A 19,338-nucleotide genomic window follows, 5' to 3' on the forward strand; every position below is an offset into this window, starting at 1 on the left:
GCACTAATACTGAAAAAAGTTCAACTGGGCTAGGAAATTCATGAGATGTCACCTACAGTTGTATCTCTAAGGCAACTCAAAGGAAATTCAAGCTTACATACCAAAAATGTATACTATATTTATCAGCTGAAGAGAGGCTAAATGGATGATTTCTAAAGCTTAAAAATTTTCCTTGAGAGACACTGACATATTTTGCATGTGTTTTCTCCAGTGAGACTGGTGATATGAACACATTTGTGGCACAGCAAAACCATTGCATCCTGTAGCACCATAAATATGTATCAAGGCAGTATGCTTACTTGGGTATAAGGAGAGATAAAACTAGCGATGCACACCAAACCAGCGTCTGCAAACAACTTAGCAACCTCAGCAATACGTCGAACGTTTTCTTCCCTGTCTTCCGGACTGAAGCCCAGATTCTTATTAAGGCCTTGGCGAATATTGTCACCATCCAATGTGTAGCATGGAATATCATGGCACACTAAATACTCCTCCAGTGCCATGCTAACTGTGGTCTTCCCAGCCCCAGACAGCCCTAAACAAGTCAAAAACAAAAAAGTTAGACCAATTAGACATTCAACATATACCACTTTAAGAAATGGGAGAAAAATTATGTTAAACTCCATCAGCTTCCTCTATTTATATTCAGTCACTCTCTCACACCCCCCCCTCAAATATTTTTAAGCAGATGAAGGAAATTTGAGCCAGAGATGCCATATGAATAGGAGCTCCATGGTCTACAATAAGAAGCTGCTTATTGCGCTGCTACTTTCTCCTTCCAGACTTCGACTACTGAATGAGAGAAATACCAGAGACAGATTAAGCAGTGCTCACACAAGTCTCTAGTGCAGTTGCCGTCTTCTGCAAACTAGATAGTAGTAGCACTGAACTCAGTGAAGACTGCTCATGAAGGCTCCAATCCATCAGAGAACTTAAGCACATGCTTAACTTTAAACTTAACTGAAGTCAGTAAGACTACTCATGTGCCTCAAGTTAAACATTTAAGTACTTTGCTGGATCAGGGCCTGTGACTGCGTGTTGTATGATTACGTAGATACACATGACAGATTCTTAAAGCAGACAAAGTCGGAGGGCCTGACTGAAAAGTAACTTGAGAAAACAAACAAGACAGCAACAGGGTGAAAAAATTTAAGAGTAACAGTCATCTCAAAGAGCAACCACTTGAGGGGGAAAAAAAAGACTAAAAAAATCTTAATCATTGACTCAGAAAATTCTTAGTTTTCAAAAAAGGGAGGCAGAGATCCTACAAAACAGAAGAGCAATACCTATTTGAGTGGTAGTGAACTCAGCGATATGACTTGCCTGACACTATTGATATGCTGGTTAATGTACTTCTTTAACATTCTGGACTGAGACCATAAGAAAGAACAAAGAGAATGGTACACTATCACATAACCCTGAAGAGGAACTATAATTTTCTGCAATTTACAAAGAGGGGGATATCAAGTGAAGGAACAAACACTGCAATTTAGAATCTTGACAAGTTGCAGATAAATCCATTAAAATATAAGAAAGAATCTCATACAGTAAGGGCCTGACCCAAAGACTACTGAAGTCAACCAAGAGAGTCAACCCATCAACTTCAGGGTAGTTAAGCTCAGGCCCTAAAACCTTGGGGGATGGGGGGGATGTAAACAGTACCTAGACACTTCATTGCTCAGAGAGCCCTAGTTTTTCCTCTTAGCCATTAATGGGCTACTTTGGACATCTGCCTGAAAGATTATGTTGAAAAGGTTGCCATGTAAGATGTAAACCTGGTGGTACAAAAAGAGATTAATTTTGAATAAAGAAGCCAAATTAAGATGATCCAGTAACCTAAGACTTTATTTGCTTTTCACTGCTCTGATCATGTGCTGTAGAACCTGTCTTTAATGGCTTTGATTCACTACTCTGCCTCTGAAGCACTTGACAACGTATTGATATCATCTATGGGATCCAACAAGACTTAGGTTTCCACTGTATTGCCCAAATGAGGGAGCTCATCATCTGCAGAACCTCTGAAATCATGTATCGTTTTGTGCACAGAGATATGCAAAAAAGTTTAAGGCTCTGTTATAGACTTTTAGTGGGATTTTCAAAAGCGATTATGCGCCTTAGGAGCACATGTCCCATGGAGAGTCTTGTGATCCTAAGTCACTTGCCACTTTTGAAAATCCCATCCTTTTGTAGTGCAGCTTCAAGGTTTTTCAGAAACAGCCGTTCCAACTCTCTACCTGGAGCCTAGACAGGCAATAAGGGGCCAATTTCATCCTGTGAATCCTGACAGAAATCAGTACTTTTACTTCTGGTTTTCCTCTAAGTCTGCTTACCAAGGTTCTTAGAATTTGCCATATTTATATTTGGAAGCAGCAGTGAGACTTAAATCAACAGTGCCATTTAAAATGATATTTGAAGGAAGTTCTTGATCCTGGCTGTTAGGATATAGATATTCAGGCTTGTCTGTAAAGGCCTATACTCTAAGAATTTAGATGTATTCTTACCACTTGGCTAGTTATAGAGGTATAAAGGAAAGAATCAAAATCACTGTCTGCCAGCATAAGGTCCTTCTCTTACTGTGACAGTCTGAGGCCCTGTTCTTAGGCTAAGGCCTTTGGCTAAGCAACAGAGACAGCCATAAGCTGGGAAGCGACCGGTCACATCCTCACATTCCAAACTAGTCACACTGAAATAAGGTGCTATTGGCCTGTTCGGAATACAATCCTGTCCTGATAATGCCTATCGCCTCCAGAGAAAGGGAAGTGCCTAGAAGATGTAAAAGGAAACTTAGTTTGATAGCATCCTGTCTGGCAAGAACTCACTTATCAATAGCTGGGATGTGAAATCCTCATTTCTGTGTTTGTTCTATCACTGTAGTCCCCATTTCCCCATTGTTTGTCTGTATAATCTCTGTCTGGTTCTGTGTTTGTTTCTGTCTTCTGTATAATTAATTTTGCTGGGTGTAAACTAATTAAGGTGGTGGGATATAATTGGTTAAATAATCATGTTACAATATGTTAGGATTGGTTAAATTTCAGTAAAACAATTGGTTACAGTATAGCTACGCAGAACTCAAGTTTTACTATATAGTCTGCAGTCAATCAGGAAGTGGGTGGGGGAACAGGGAATGGGGGTGGGGACAATCTCTACGTAAAAGGAATAAATGGACACAAATCAGATGTCAAGAATTATAACATTCATAAACCAGTCGGAGAACACTTCAATCTCTCTGGTCATGCAATCACAGACATGAAGGTCGCTATCTTAAAACAAAAAAACTTCAAATCCAGACTCCAGCGAGAAACTGCTGAATTGGAATTCATTTGCAAATTGGATACTATTAATTTAGGCTTAAATAGAGACTGGGAGTGGCTAAGTCATTATGCAAGGTAGCCTATTTCCCCTTGTTTTTTCCTACCTCCCCCCCCCCCCCCCCAGATGTTCTGGTTTAACTTGGATTTAAACTTGGAGAGTGGTCAGTTTGGATGAGCTATTACCAGCAGGAGAGTGAGTTTGTGTGTGTATGGGGGTGTGGGGGGTGTGAGAAAAACTGGATTTGTGCTGGAAATGGCCCACCTTGATTATCATGCACACTATAGGGAGAGTGGTCACTTTGGATGAGCTATTACCAGCAGGATAGTGAGTTTGTGTGTGTGGTTTTTGGGAGGGGGGTGAGAGAACCTGGATTTGTGCAGGAAATGGCCCAACTTGATTATCATGCACATTGTGTAAAGAGTTGTCACTTTGGATGGGCTATCACCAGCAGGAGAGTGAATTTGTGGGGGGGGGGGGGTGGAGGGTGAGAAAACCTGGATTTGTGCTGGAAATGGCCCAACCTGATGATCATTTTAGATAAGCTATTACCAGCAGGACAGTGGGGTGGGAGGAGGTATTGTTTCATATTCTCTGTGTGTATATAAAGTCTGTTGCAGTTTCCACGGTATGCATCCGATGAAGTGAGCTGTAGCTCACGAAAGCTCATGCTCAAATAAATTGGTTAGTCTCTAAGGTGCCACAAGTACTCCTTTTCTTATTGGAATCATGTTTGGCTAAGGGCAGGAATGGGAACAGAGACACAGGTGTAAGGCTCTCTGGATTCAGAGCTGGAAAGGGGAACACTAAGGAAGGAAACTGGAATCATGCTTACTGGAAGTTCACCCCAATAAACATCAAATTGTTTGCACCTTTGGACTTCGGGTATTGTTGCTCTCTGTTCATGCGAGAAGGACCAGGGAAGTAAGTGGGTGAAGGAATAAGCTCCCTAACACTGGCATGGTGCTGTCTTGTTTACACAAATGTAAGCCGATATTTGGCCTACTCAAAATCACGTTCAAAGCAGAAAGACCATTTTACTGTCTATCCTACAGTAATTTCCTGCAAGCCTGACCAGGATCCCACTGCACAGATTTAAAGAGAAACATTTGCTCGCCTACACAAAAACTTTGTATATTTTATGAGACCTGTGATTCTATAGAACACTTCCCTTTCCAAGAACCTCTCTTCAAAAAAAACAAAAAAAAAACACCACCACCCCCAACAAAGGACTGAATATCTCCTTTTACAGGCAACACTCAGCGCTCTCTCTAGGACATAAGCAAACTTTTCCCTACTCCATGACTGTGCAGTCAATAAACTAGCAGTAGCCCTGTAGCAGGGTGGTCACCCCTCCTGCCCTGAAGGGCTTAAAACAGCCCAGGAGAGGGCTGTGGCTGGGAGCCAGCAGTTCCCAGGCTGATTGGGGGAAGCAGGCTCAGCTGTGGCCACACCCCAATCAGGGCTCAGCTGGCCCTTATAAGAGGGCAGTGGGTCAGGAGCAGACTGAGCCTCCTCTAGTTGTGGAGGGAGTTGGACCTGGCTGCTAGGGAGCGTACGAGGGCTGGGGAAGGCCAGAGGAGCTGGGAGGCTCCAGACTGGAAAAGCCCCAGGATGCAGGCCTGGCAGACGGCCTAAGACAGGGTATTGGGGTTGCAACAGGGCAGCCCACGGGTAGGAAGAGGCAGCAGGTCCAAACCCCCCTTGCCTGTGATGATTGGCTTATACGCTGCAGTCCGCCCCAGTGTGCAGGCTCAATGGTGACTGGCAGTAGCCAAAGACTGAGGCGAGGTGGGGATAGTAGGTTGGGGTTCCCTGGGGAGGGGAGACCCAGAGACTGTGGGGGTACAAGGGGCACCGGGGTCCGGGAGGGACACGAGGGCCAGCGGCAAGAGGGACACCAGCCTCCAGAGGGCGCGCCGGAGGCTGGAAGAGCTAAGTCCCTGAGAGGCCAGCAGGAGGCGCCGCAGGGGCAAGTCTCGCACCGTGACAAGCCCCTTTGTTTTAATCTAAGCCTCATACCCACATTTAGCAAGAAAAAGTTGAAAAGAAGAAAAAAAAGATACAATGGGTAAACAAAAATGAAGAAAACCTTCATAAATCCATGCACAGGGTTTGACTGTACCTGTTAACCAGACTGTGCAGCCGCGAAAGCCACCTCTCGTCCCCACCACTTGGCCTCTCTTGTTCCTGCTGACATGGTGGGCTTGATAAGTGACATTGGTAGCTCTCTGCATTCCCTGTAGAAAGGAGAGTTAGTTAGGTTAAGTTATTCACACATACAAAGCGAGACTGGCAGGCAAACTAATAAAAGCAAAAGTTAACACTGAATAGATCAGCAGCTCCATAAAGCCAAAGGGTACAAAGGAAATTAAACAGACCACCTGCGTGAACCGCATACACTGAACTCCCCACTTTCCACCATAGGGATGGCTGGACTAGTCAATTATTGCATGCAAATCTGACTGGCTAAAAGTATGAGGTCAGATGCTAAAATGCCCTTATTTAGGTAATTAGAACACCAGTTAGATTTTTTTCAGCACTACTGTAAATTCTTTAGATTAAGGGGAAAACTATTCTCACAGGATTGTAACAAGGCTCCAGTTATAAGGCTTAATGCTCCTTTCTAAAATTCCCCAAAAGGGGTCCTTTCCCCTGTAAATTGTGCATGTCTGGTCCGATTTCCAGTTTTGCACTCAAACATCTAGACCACCCTGCCTGTAGGTAAATCTTCTTTCAACTTCTAAAATACCTTCAACTATCATTCCAATTCCTGACTATTCAGTTAGAGGAAAAGTTAGCAAAATGCTTTAAAAAACTATGAAAAGTTATTAAAAGGAATTAGGATTGTGTGTGTGTGGAGGAGGTGGGGGTCCCCCATCATCAAACAAATATAGTCTACTGAGGACCATTGCACCAGCCAGACTGCCAAGATCCTGACGAGGGCAGTCAGGACAAATAGTTGGAGCAAGGTCAAACCTGAGGCTGACAATAGTGGAGGAGTTCATAGTCAAATTCCAGGACAGGATCAATACCAAGGACCAGAGTCCAAGTCAGGTTTCAGGTCCAGGTCAAGAGCCAAGGTCTAAATCAAGCCAAGGTTGAAGCCAGGAGTTCAAAAGCAGACATCAGGAATAGTCACAGCAGCTACAGAAGATCCACACTGGATACTTCCTGGAATGCCCCTGGGTGTTATATGCGGTGGGGAGCCAATCAGGAGCCATGAGGTTACTACCCTATGAGGTGGGACTTCCCATGGTCTGTGTCTGCAGCAGGTGATGGGGAATGGAGCGTGAGCTGGCTACCGCTGCTGCTGGCTGCAACAGGGAGGTGTTTGCTGCCTAGCAGCTCTACAGGCCTGGGTTCGAGATCTGATGGGCCTTACACAGAGTGACTACCATTGGATGATGTTGCAGCTGTTGTGCAATGAAGTTCCCAGATATGGCTCAAAATCCAACAGTGTCTGAGGTGACCCCACAGGCAGCATCAGGTAGAGTCAAGACTATGCCTCCGTGGGTCACAACTGAGAATACCAAATTCAGGACAAACTGCTGAGAAATAGGGCAGACACACCCCAAAACTGGAGGTTATTCTCCCATGAGTTATACCAAACCAGCAACAAAAGTAAACTTATTAGCCAGTGTGGTGAAACAGAAGAAGTCAGAACAGCAGTTCCGGCCCTTGTATCACCACCAAAACCACTAAACTTAGAGATGGGTGGTTCTTTAAAACCAGTGTCATCAAATAAAAGGTGGTTCTCATCCCAAAGGACCAGCCACGCACACCCAGGTCAATATACAAGTCAGATCTTACCCAAAAAATCATGCTGTTTCCAATCTTTTAGTATCTAAAAAATCTAAAGGTTTATTTCTAAAATACATACAATAACTGTGAAGTTCTTGGTTCAGGCTTGTAGCTGTGATGGAATAAACTGCTGGCTTAAGTCAAGTCTCTGGTTGCTTCCAAATCATTGGAAGATCCTCAGTCCCTTGGTTAGAATGCGCCCATTAGTGTAAGTTCATAGTCCAGAGGCTTGAGCAGGAAAGAGGCAAATTGACACGTTTCCAGCACCTTTTATAGCTTCTGCCACGTGGAGAGAAATCCACTGTGTCAAACAAAGCCCTCAGCACAGCTAGTAGAAAATTACAGGTAAAAGATGGAGTTTGGAGTCACATGGGCAAATCACATGTCCATGCATAATTTCGCTTAGTCACAGAAAGAAAGTTCATTATCTGTAGATAGGCCTCTCCCATGGTCCACTGTGAGATAAGTGTTCCTTGATGAGCCACTTAATTTGAATAGTCCCCTCAAGATGTGCAGGCTAAATATCTTGTGGGTGTTACCCCAGGAGCAAACATTTGAAATCCAGGTATAAATACAATACTCATAACTTCAAATACAATAATGATACGTGCATACACATAGCATACTCATAACCTTACATGCCACATTTTGTACAAGATTTGTTGCAATTATATAACAGTGGTAGCAACAGTGATCTACATGGTCATACTTTATCAGATAACGACACAAAGGCATGCACCCCTTTGCATGTCAATGGGAAGTGTGACAGCACAGTGTGCTGGGATGTTTTTGTCTATCCTAGTGGCATTGGCAAAGAATATGCAATGAGGAGACCAGAATGCTGGAAGATTTTGACTGCACTAAATGTCATACCACTTTACGCTCAGGATCTGCCAATAGACCACATATGAAATGCCTCTAGGCGCTCCAAGCCCGCTTGTAAGAGGATCCAGGTTTCTGACCCATATTGCCATACAGGTAGCACACGGGGTTAACAGATCCTGAACTTTGCCTCAGGGAGACAAAAATGTCTTTGTGCTAAGTAAAACACAAACTTCACATAGAAGGCAGCAACTCTTTTTAGTCTAAATGTCCAGTTTGCTGCCATCATTTGAACTCTGTTTGCAACCTAGATAGATGAACTGGACAAGTTTTCTCCATGGTACTTGACTCCACCTGCACCAAGGATTCTGTAGGTCCAGCTACATCTCATGGCAGAAGACCAGTCAACTCCAAAGTGCTGGTGGTGTCTTGGAGACTTTGAGGGGCAGGGCTGAAATTCTCTGCCTTCTCCACAAGCAAGGAAATGTCAGTGGCATAGTCTTGATTAGTGGACGCTTCTTGGCCAGCCTTGATTCTAACATGTGGAGCGGCAAGTCCTAATATCCAGTCAGCTGCTCAACAGAAAAGTGATAGGGTTAGAATGCATCTCTGCTGCACACCTGAGATTGTGCTGAAACACAGCAAAAGCCATGAATCAAAGCACACTCCTCACACTAGTACTGGTGTGAAGATTGCGTGCCAGGTTTAGCAAAACATCTAGAATGCCAACTCCTTTCAGTGTGAGGAGTACTGACCTGTCAACCAAATTGAACACTGTTTTTATATCGACAAATACCACGTGAAGCAGGAGGTTAAATTCTTGGCACAGCTCAGCCAGGAGCTGGAGGATAGGGACAGCTTCCACTGTTAATCACCCATCAGTGAAACCTGATTGCTGTAGATGACAATGTCTGTTATGGAGCAGCTGCATCCTACTAAACAGAATGAGACCAAAGACCTTCCCAGACACTGACAACAATGAGATCAGCCTACAGTTGCCAGACTCGGTGTGAGATCCTTAGCCCTTGTACAGGGACACTATGATGCCAACTTTCCATTCTGGTGGTAAACTGTCTGATGACTGCACTTTTAAGAACAGTCGATGCAAGCTGATGCTCACTGATTCTCAGGCACTTTTGCGTAGCTCAGATGGAATACCATCAGGTCCAGCAGCACTGCCATTCTGCAACTTTGTCAGTGAGGAAGTATGAAAGGCTATCCCAGATGATCAGTGTTTTCCCCTAGGTCTGCACCCACATGATTTAGCAGATCACATAGCTCTGGACAGCTGTCAGCAGGTGTGTGGTTCAACACGCTTTCATAATATGTTTTCCATCTGTCTAGGACATTGTTCGTGGATGAGAAGGGATTACGGGAGATGGTTAATAGTTTTGGCCAAAACCTTTCATCCAGAATTATTTTATAATTAAAAAATTTAAAAATAACCTACTTATATAGCACTGTAAGCATGTGTGACACAATCTAGTCAAAAAAGAAGACATTCCTGTCATGGTGACCTTACAATCTAAGGCCCTAAACCAGCAGAGTGATCAGCATGGCAATCCCTTAGGCCTGGTCTACACTACGAGTTTGCCAGATTTAGCAGCGTTAAATCGAACTAACCCTGCACCCGTCCACACAACGAAGCCATTTTTTTCGGCATAAAGTGCTCTTAAAACCGATTTCTGTACTCCTCCACAATGAGGGGATTAGTGCTGAAATCGACATCGCCGTTTCAAATTAGGGTTAGTGTGGATGCAATTCAAACATATTGGCCTTCAGGAGCTATCCCACAGTGAACCATTGTGACCGCTCTGGACAGCACTTTGAATTCGGATGCACTGGCCAGATGTACAGGAAAAGCCCCAGAAACTTTTGAATCTCCTTTCCTGTTTGGTCAGACAAGCTCATCAGCACAGGTGACCATGCAGTCCCAGAATCGAAAAAGAGCTCCTGTATGGACCAAACAGGAGGTACTGGATCCGATCGCTGTATGGGGATAAGAATCCGTGCTACCAGAACTACATTCCAAAAAAATCTCCAAGGCCATGAGGGACAGAGGCTACAGCAGGGACGCAACACAGTGCTGTGCGAAACTTAAGGAGCTCAGACAAGCGTACCAGAAAACCAAAGAATCAAACGGACGCTCCAGGACAGAGGCCAAGACAGAGGCTGCTTCTACGCTGAGCTGCATGCAATTCTAAGGGGGGCCGCCACCACCACCCCACCCCTGTCCGTGGACTCCGATGATGGGGTACTCTCCGCCGTGCCTGAGGATTTTATGGATGGGGAAGATGAGGAGAAGGAGGAGGAGCTTGAGGAGAGCACACAGCACACCGTTCTCCCCGACAGCCAGGATCTTTTTATCACCCTGACTGAAATACCTTCCCAACCCAATGAAGCCGGAGAAGTCTGTTAACGTGTCTGGGGATGGAATTTCACAAAGGTGTAGAGGGCTGCTCATGTGAATCACTGCAAGATTGAGGCCTAAATTAGGTAATTAGACAATAGATCATGAGAGATATGACAATAAAGGGGAAAAACAAACACACAAAGCACATTAGAAAAGGATTCTCAAAGGATTCTCAAAAAATGCTGAATTAGCTTAAACAAACACACTGACATTACTAAATTCACTTTCTGGATTCAGCAATTTGATAGTTTTAAAGTGAGGTTTATGGGAGACAGGTAGTTTGGAGTCCAAAGTGAGATGTTTAATTAAGAGAAGTTCAGAGATATGATACAGAGTACTAAAAAGGTGCACTGCAGAAACTATAATGGGAAAATACCAACCATCCATATTTAGTATGTTCATCACCACGGCGCTCTTAGGCCATGTTTACACTTACCGCTAGATTGGCGCTGCTCAATCGATGCAGCGGGTGTCAATTTAGCAGGTCTGGTGAAAACAAGCTAAGTCAATGGCATATTACTCTCCCGTCGACTTCTGTCCTCCACCTCCCCAAGAAGCATAAGGTAAGTCGGCAGGAGAGCATCTCCCGTTAACACAGCACAGTGCAGACACCGTTGTAAGTCAACCTAAGCTATGTCGACTTCAGTTATGTTATTCACATAACTGGAGTAGTGTAACTTAGGTCGACTTACCGCGGTAATACAGACAAGGCCTTACTTTTGCTTCAGATATCTTGAATGGCATAAGAAACCTTATTCTCCCTGCCACATACATCTCGCACAGTCTCAACTTGGGAGGGGATGCAGTGAGTGGGATGCAGCCCAGAGGCATCTTCTTTAACAATAACCTTAAGTATTAAAAAATTAAATATTTTTGCTCGGTTGTATGTAAGAAAGACCCTGTTTAACCTATTAAAAGAAGCATTCATTCATTATGACTATTTCCAGTAGCACACACAATGCCATCATTCTCGCTTTCCCCTATTCCCCAACACACTCACAGTGCCAAAGATACCTTTCAAAACAAGAACCCAGGGCACACTATTCCAGTGCTTCTGCTGCTGGCTCTCCCAGGCTGCAGCAGCAGAAGTCCTATCAGTTTTCTTTGGTGTCCTAGAGAAAACTGTAGGCAGCAATGAAAGTGACAAAGATCAGGTCATTATCATTCTGCTGCTGCTTGAAGAACTGTGAGCTGCAGCAGAAAGAGGCGCTGCAGTCATTCGCTAGGGAGGAAGACTCAAAATCAGAGTCTGGCCAAGGATAAATTAGCAGAAACACTCCACAAGCAAAAAGAACGAGGAGTACTTGTGGCACCTTAGAGACTAACAAATTTATTTGGGCATAAGCTTTCGTGGGCTAAAACCCCCTGCATCAGATGCATGGAGTGGAAAATACAGTAGGTAGATATATTACACACACACAGAACTTGAAAAGATAGGGGTTGCCTTACCAACTCTAACGAGACAAATCAATTAAAGTGGACTATTATCCTCATGCTGATATATATCTATACACACAGAGAACATGTATCAGCACAAGGATAATAGTCCACTTTAATTGATTTGTCTCGTTAGAGTTGGTAAGGCAACCCCTATCTTTTCAAGTTCTGTGTGTGTGTAATATATCTACCTACTGTATTTTCCACTCCATGCATCTGATGCAGGGGGTTTTAGCCCACGAAAGCTTATGGCCAAATAAATGTGTTAGTTTCTAAAGTGCCACAAGTACTCTTCATTCTTTTTGCTGATACAGACTAACACAGCTCCTACTCTGAAACCTGTCACCATGCAAGGCACTCCACAAGCAGAAAGCTGAGGGAGTGGAGAAGAGACACACACACCCAGCACAGCAGCCAGTGGGCTCTGGGGGTGTACTTTCAGTGTCAAAAACCTACCGGGTGCAGCTGTGAGTCAGGAAACCATAAAAAGAATCCAAAGGTTATGAATCCCAGAATACACCCCTTTCCTAACAACACAACTCATTTTTTATTTTGCAGTTCACCTTTAAAACCAAAGGGCTCAATACTATTCCCTCTCACATAAATGACAAAACCCCCATGACTCCAAATAAAAGCTGGATCTAGACTAAATCTCTTGAGAGAAGCTTTTAATAAAGAGTTGCACTAAGATTTAGTGACTTTGTTAATTTGTTCTCAATTGAACATAATTGGGAAATTACGACAGTTTTGATGCAGTACAAATTTTCCTAGTCTAGACAACCTACCACCAAATTGTGCAGCCGGTATTACAGAAAACGGGATCATCAATAGTGAATGATTCACAGTAGCTCTAGCACCATTGCCCTAAATAATGGAAAATTACCTCCGTTTCTGTACGACATCTTAACCATGGCTTGTTTATTTTGCTGTATATACTTGGCATGTTGCATTATGTTTGACAAACTATGATTCTCTAGCATTTTTGGCTAGGGAAGGGTTGGGAGACACAGATCTCTGTGTTCAGCTTGATTTTTGGTGAAGAATTTTCAACATTTGTACACTTGGACATTTAAATACCTCCAGAACAAAAGGGTTTTTCAATAATTGTGTGGGCATGTTTTCCAGGTGACCTCAGGGCTCCAGAAATTTACCAATCATATGAGTCAGAGATATAAACAATCAGCTAAGTAATAGCACAAAAAAAGAGAGGGGAATAAGATGTGAGGCAATGGCTACCAGCCTGGTCCACAGCAACAGCTCTAGTGCTTGGGATCAGCTGCTTGGGAATGCGGAGCAAAATTGTCATGATTCCTGCCAGTTTTAATGCTGCCCATACGGTTGCACTAAGATGCAAAAGCATCCAGTCACTTACTGTGCTATCAAAACTAAGAACAGCAGCAGGAACACTACGGCTGTTGTCCTTTCTAATTAAAGACAACAACAGTGCCCCAATGTACATTTGAATTTTTTTTAAATGAAAGTTTCAATTCCACACTAACTAATGGTTCAGACTGCTTCAGTTTCCATGTAAGTTGAACAGTAAGCAAGTGGGTTTCCCAATTCTTGCTCTATCTGCCTGCGGAAGTTAACAAGGAGGCTTTTATAAGGCTGCAACCAATGTATTAATTCAGTAGCGAGACAACTTTGGAATAGATTCAAGAAACAAACCAGTTCAGGTACATATACTAAATTGGAGATATTCCATGGCTAGACTCACTTCCTGATTTCAAAGAAGAAAAAAAATATGTATTTGGAACAGCTGGCACTGCAGTAGAGGAGAACAAGAGTATCCATTCAGCCCTGCCCACCCAGTCGCATTTAATAGAAATAAGCCATTCACTTGTGAAAGAGTAAATGTTCTAACAGAGACACACGATAAATACTGATTTTCCAGAAAAAGTTTATATACCATTGATTTAAAAAAAAAAAAAAAAAATCTATCCAATGACCAGAGAATATTACATTCCTTAATTTCAAGGACAACTCAGTCTTAATACTTCAAAATAATTTTCTTTTGTAAGGAAAAAGTCTCGGGGAAGCATGTAATATACACTTACTATCTTAGGTAAACATACTCATAACACTTGTACATTATTTATTTAAAGTGGGATTTAGAGCAGATAAGCCACTGTAGGTCAATAAGACTTGTGTTCTTAAGTCACTTGGGTGCTTTTGGAAATCCCACTTTTGGGATCTTAAAGTTACGCAAATCAATATTACTGTTGCACCACTATGCAAAATTAAAACTATTGTGTATCACAATTAAATGTTATGAAAAATTGACAATGATCACTCAAAATGTGCAGTTTTCCAAAATATTAAATTGATTTTAAATGTAAAATTTCAAATTATAGACAGAAGGGTTGCAAAAAGACCAAAAAGTGCTAAAATAATAAGGACACAAAGTCTAAAGACAGTCAGTTTTTTTGGCTCTACTTGAAGACAGTGTTTCCTGGCAATAAGATTATGTATGTCTAATTTCAGTCTGAAGAAGCGATCAGTTAATTTAGTCAGGGATTTATATTTTACAATATAAATGCTGAGAAAGCCTTTATGTATATCAAAATGAATGGTGCCAATATAATAAGGTTTATCTACAGATGTGAATCAGTACTGAAGGGATATAATTAGATTTATATAAATAAGCCATTCTTGGTGGCCAAATTCAGCAGCACCTTTATAGCTATAAGTTTTTTAACAGCCTAAAGGCCATAAATGCATCACTGTTACTGGGGCTTATGCACTGCTGTTCCTTCTTGGGGGTCTCAGGAAGTATCAGGCCTTTCTTTCTTCTGAGGTTGAATTCTGCACATTGGCTACTCTTGGACCAGAATCTGGGCTACAGCTTGCTGGGTACCAACCATGACTACTTCTGCAGGTCCAACTGGGATTTGGAATCTACAAGTGTTTCCCTTCAGAAGTCTATGAGAGCAGCTAATTAAAGTGAATGAACAACAACTTCAACACAAAGTACTGTTTATTCTTTTGCCCAATAGTATACAGCAGGCAGAGCCAAGATATAAAACAAAAGAATCCTACACTTATATTTCTTTACCTAAGCTCAACCACTCTATCCCTATAATTTGGGCAGATGTGTCTTTTTTCCCCCGCTCTGAATTGGGAGAAACAGTCTGCACCACTTCCAACATGATCCTTTAGTCTGATTGAGTTTTCCCAAACCATCAACTTTTTCCACTGATACATCCAGGTAGCTTCTCTCAGCTCATCCAAAAAATCCCATACAGGTTGAATCTTGCCCCATTGATGGCTCAGCCATTGTTATCCCAGGCCACGTCTACATTGCAATTACAGGCTACATCTACACTGTACCAGCTTGGAATAAGGGGCTGTTTAACTGCGGTGTACGCCTTCAGACTTGGACTGAAGCCCATGCTCTGGGAAGCCTCCCACCCCTGCAGCACACTGCACAATTGGTCATCATATCAATATAAAGAAAAGGAGTATTTGTGGCACCTTAGAGACTAACCAATTTATTTGAGCATGAGCTTTCGTGAGCTACAGCTCACTTCATCGGATGCATACCGTGGAAACTGCAGAAGACATTATATACACACAGAGACCATGAAACAATACCTCCTCCCACCCCACTGTCCTGCTGGTAATAGCTTATCTAAAGTGATCATCAAGTTGGGCCATTTCCAGCACAAATTTGTGCTGGAAATGGCTATTACCAGCAGGACAGTGGGGTGGGAGGAGGTATTGTTTCATGGTCTCTGTGTGTATATAATGTCTTCTGCAGTTTCCACGGTATGCATCCGATGAAGTGAGCTGTAGCTCACGAAAGCTCATGCTCAAATAAATTGGTTAGTCTCTAAGGTGCCACAAATACTCCTTTTCTTTTTGCGAAGACAGACTAACACGGCTGTTACTCTGAAACATATCAATATAGGAGATTGATGAACATAGTAGGACCTTAAAGAAACAAGTATGTTTTTAAGTATCATGCTGACTTCCACAACAGCCTGGTTTAGGGAAACATCCAGCACACATTGGTGAAGTTAACAGTATTTGCTACTTTACCTTTGCAGGTTAGTTACATCACCAGTTTTAAGTGTTACACAGTACTAGAGAGCAGCAAAGAGTCCTGAGGCACCTTATAGATTAACAGACATCTTGGAGCATAAGCTCTCGTGGGTGAATACCCACTTCATCATCCACTACATGCATCCGATGAAGTAGGTATTCACCCACGAAAGCTAATGCTCCAAGATGTCTGTTAGTCTAGAGTCCTGTGGCACCTTATAGACTAAGACGGCTACCCCCCTAGTACTAGAGAAAAACAAAACAACATACATGGTCTATTGATATTAGCTGTTTAAATGAATAAAAAACATTGCTAAAATTAAGTGACACTGCTGAGGCAAATTTGCCCCTGACAATTTAGATTTGGTGAGTGAGCTTATACAACCCTAAAACCAACAGAAATGGAGGAGGAGGGTGTTAAAATTCCAGATGAGACCCAAACAAAAACATCCCCAGCAGTGTTTAGAACTCAGGCAATGCACTACTCAGGAAAAAGTGAAACTGTCTATAAAACAAAGATAAGAGGGACTAGCCTTACATTTCTTTTCAGTTAAACAAAACACCAGCAGGAACAGTGACCAGCAGGTTTTGTTTGTTTAAATGTTTTAAAATCATATGGAGTTGTTAGTAACTTGTTTTGTTTTTTTTAAATATTTGATTTTAACCAGTATTCCCTTAATGACACTGCCCAGAATGTCATAAAATACTAGGTGAAGATCCTTATAATACAAAGGACCAAATTCATTCTTGCGTAAGCCCATTGCAGTCAATTACAACAATTATTCTGGATCAGAGGGTTCTCCTACTCTAGAATCCAGAATAACTGAACACACACAGTTTAAGAGCAAAAGATTAAAATATGTCACGTGCTCCTCATTCTTGACACAGAATTAAGAACTTCCAACAATTTGATACAATAAGTTAGTATGGAAACAATTTACAGGCACGTGTTTTGACCAATAATATTATCTCTAAATAATACAGAAGGAACAGAGATCCCACCTGTTTTGTCTAACATTCACCAAGAAATACTACACCAAGAAATACTAGTTTTCAATTTTGAAGTTTCCTTACCAAAAGAATGTGTGGGAAACTACAGAGCAATACTTTGACACTAGCTACTTGATTTCTACAATATTAATGGCACAGTAAGAAATATCTAATATTTATTATGGCAAGGAATAGAGGCCCATCTCTCCATATCACATCTGCTTAAATATAGCATTATTTTCAGACTCCCAATCATTTTCTTCACACACAGTATCAAAAACAACATAAGTGTTCTCGGGGAATGCTTCTTTCTCCCTAGTTTGCTAGTCTGGGGCCTGCACTGTAAATTGATTTGCCCATATGCCCACACCTCTATGAATAAGAACCATGGTTTTCATTGTTTGGCTTAAATCTTACTTTGACAGCTTTCTATTTAGCCACCACATTACAAAGAACCTCTGTCTCAAGCTGCCCCAGATTTATGAATGGTTACATTGTACATTGAATTCTTCATCTTTCCCTCTTCCAACATACTTGAAGCAGAGGAACCAAGGTGCAAAAGACAGGAGTGAAAGCCTGAAATCTGCATTTTTCCCTGTGCAAACCCTCCTTCCTACTTCTTCCCCCGGAGCCCAACTTTCAAAACATAAAAGAACGACCCCTGGAGGCAGATCCCTTGGGAATGAAGAGAGGTGCTGTTACCCAGTCTCACTCGCCTGCGGGAGCTACACTTTCACAGGTATATTCATTTTAAGGCAACGTTTATAATCTCTCAATGAGACATTTACAATCCCATTGCACCACCACCCCCTACCCCAGCCAAGTACCAAGGATTCAAGTCACCCTCGCTCGAAACACCCCCCTTTGTGCAAACGTGCCGTGCACATCCTCCCTCGCCGCCCCTCACCTTTGGCAAACTGCAGACCCAGCCTGTGCAACGGAGACCGCGAACCGGACACACAGGCTGCTGCCTCTCTCGAGCTCAGCGAGCAGGTCTGCAGACGAGCAATGCCACATCAGCACAGGCAGGCAGAGAGCCACCAGCTTCCCCATTGCTCTCCCTCCTTCCCCCCCCCCACGCTACCGGTGCAGCTCCCCAAGCCGCTCACCCAGCTTTGTACCGCGTTGCTCAGCTTGACTTTCTTGCTCTGACTCCCAGGCCGCTCCATCTCCAGGAGAGGAGGGGGCGCGCGCGCACTGAGCGGGCGGCGGGGCGGCTCCAAACGGGGGTGGGGGGGGGGGGCGCGGTGAGTGGCAGAGATGAGACTCTTCGAATGCGGCCAGGGGGCTCTGGACTCTCAGTCGCTCGTGCGCGAGCGCCAGCTGCGGCGGGGGGGCGGGGTCCGCGCCGATTCGGCAAAAGGGAGCTATAGGAGGAGCAGCCGGCGCGCGCACCAGCCTCCCGCTACGCACAGGGTAGAGAGCGCGCGCGCCGGCTGCCCTACGCACACAAAACGGAAGAGCAGGGAGGGGTTTGGGGCGCTTCCGGTGTTGCCGCTCTAGCCCCGCGGCCCTTCACTCTTTTGTCCCCTAGAGCTGGGCAGGCGGGAGACGGTGGGAGGCGCCAGGCCCGGGGATAGAGGGTGGGATGCGTGGCTGACGTGCTGCTGGTAGCCCAGTCCTCGCGCCCAGGGCCATCCTCATGCGCGTCCCCGGGCAGCTGGCTGGGTCTCTCCAGCCTCCCCACAAAGCAGCCTGGCGCGGGGGGGTTGGCAAGGGGGGAGGGATCGCTCAGTGGCTTGAGCATTGGCCTGCTAAACGCAGGGTTGGCAGTTCAATCCTTGAGGGGGCCCTGTAGGGATCTGGGGCAAAAGTTGGGGATTGGTCCTGCTTTGAACAGGAGGTTGGACTAGACGATCTCCTCAGGTCCCTTCTCACCCTGATATTCTATGGGGTAACCCCCCAAATAGGGGGCAGCCCTCTTGTCCTCCCCAAGCCTCTGGCCTCAGGTGTGGCCAGAACCCCAGCCAGGGACCACGGCACAGGGGGTTGTGCCAGCTCAGTGAAGCAGTTATGGGGTCTCCCCATCAGCACATAGTATCACAGCTCAATGATTTAGTTACACAAGGTGTATTGCAGTACTGTCAACAGCCATCAAGGCCCTGTGAGCTAGGCCCTGTACATGCAACCAGTAGGAGATAGGGCCTGCATTGGGCGGTGTACAATCAAAACAGACAAGACAAAGCTGGGAAAGGATCCAGAGGCAGAAAAGGGAAGTGAATGAAGACATGCTGCTGTAACACCCGACTGTTGAACCACAACATTGGCACACCACATGAAGGATTTTTTGGCACATGTTGCTTCATGTCATCACCATGTTACATCATGAGATGATGAAAACATGTCACAATACATTGCACCATTGTCACATTACACTGTGACACCTTCTGTCGGTGCATTGTAACATCATTTTGTTTCAGCACATTGTGTGATTCTGCTGCACTGTCCTCGGGTTGTAGAATGACAGCAAGCTATATCCTGACAGGATGATATTTTACTACACCACCATCACTTTGCAA

General features: G+C 43.9%; 1 protein-coding gene across 3 annotated transcripts in view; it reads right to left on the reverse strand.

Moving 5' to 3' along the window:
* Window positions 1–18,183, reverse strand: part of PAPSS1 (3'-phosphoadenosine 5'-phosphosulfate synthase 1) — a 74,443-nt gene extending 56,260 nt beyond the window's left edge. The window contains exons 1-3 of one of the 3 annotated variants that reach the window (XM_073340852.2): window positions 17,929–18,175; window positions 5,435–5,549; window positions 300–535 (exon numbers count right to left, since the gene is read on the reverse strand). In XM_073340852.2, the coding sequence (XP_073196953.1) occupies window positions 300–535; window positions 5,435–5,549; window positions 17,929–17,988 (411 nt within the window). In that variant the 5' untranslated portion in view covers window positions 17,989–18,175. Of the gene's footprint in view, window positions 1–299; window positions 536–5,434; window positions 5,550–17,726; window positions 17,855–17,928 lie in introns of those variants that run through there. The other 2 variants (XM_073340853.2, XM_073340855.2) reach the window with 2 other exon arrangements.
* Between the last annotated feature and the right edge of the window lie 1,155 nt (window positions 18,184–19,338).

Source organism: Lepidochelys kempii, chromosome 4 (assembly GCF_965140285.1).
Source record: "Lepidochelys kempii isolate rLepKem1 chromosome 4, rLepKem1.hap1, whole genome shotgun sequence".
NCBI classification, from domain to species: domain Eukaryota; kingdom Metazoa; phylum Chordata; order Testudines; family Cheloniidae; genus Lepidochelys; species Lepidochelys kempii.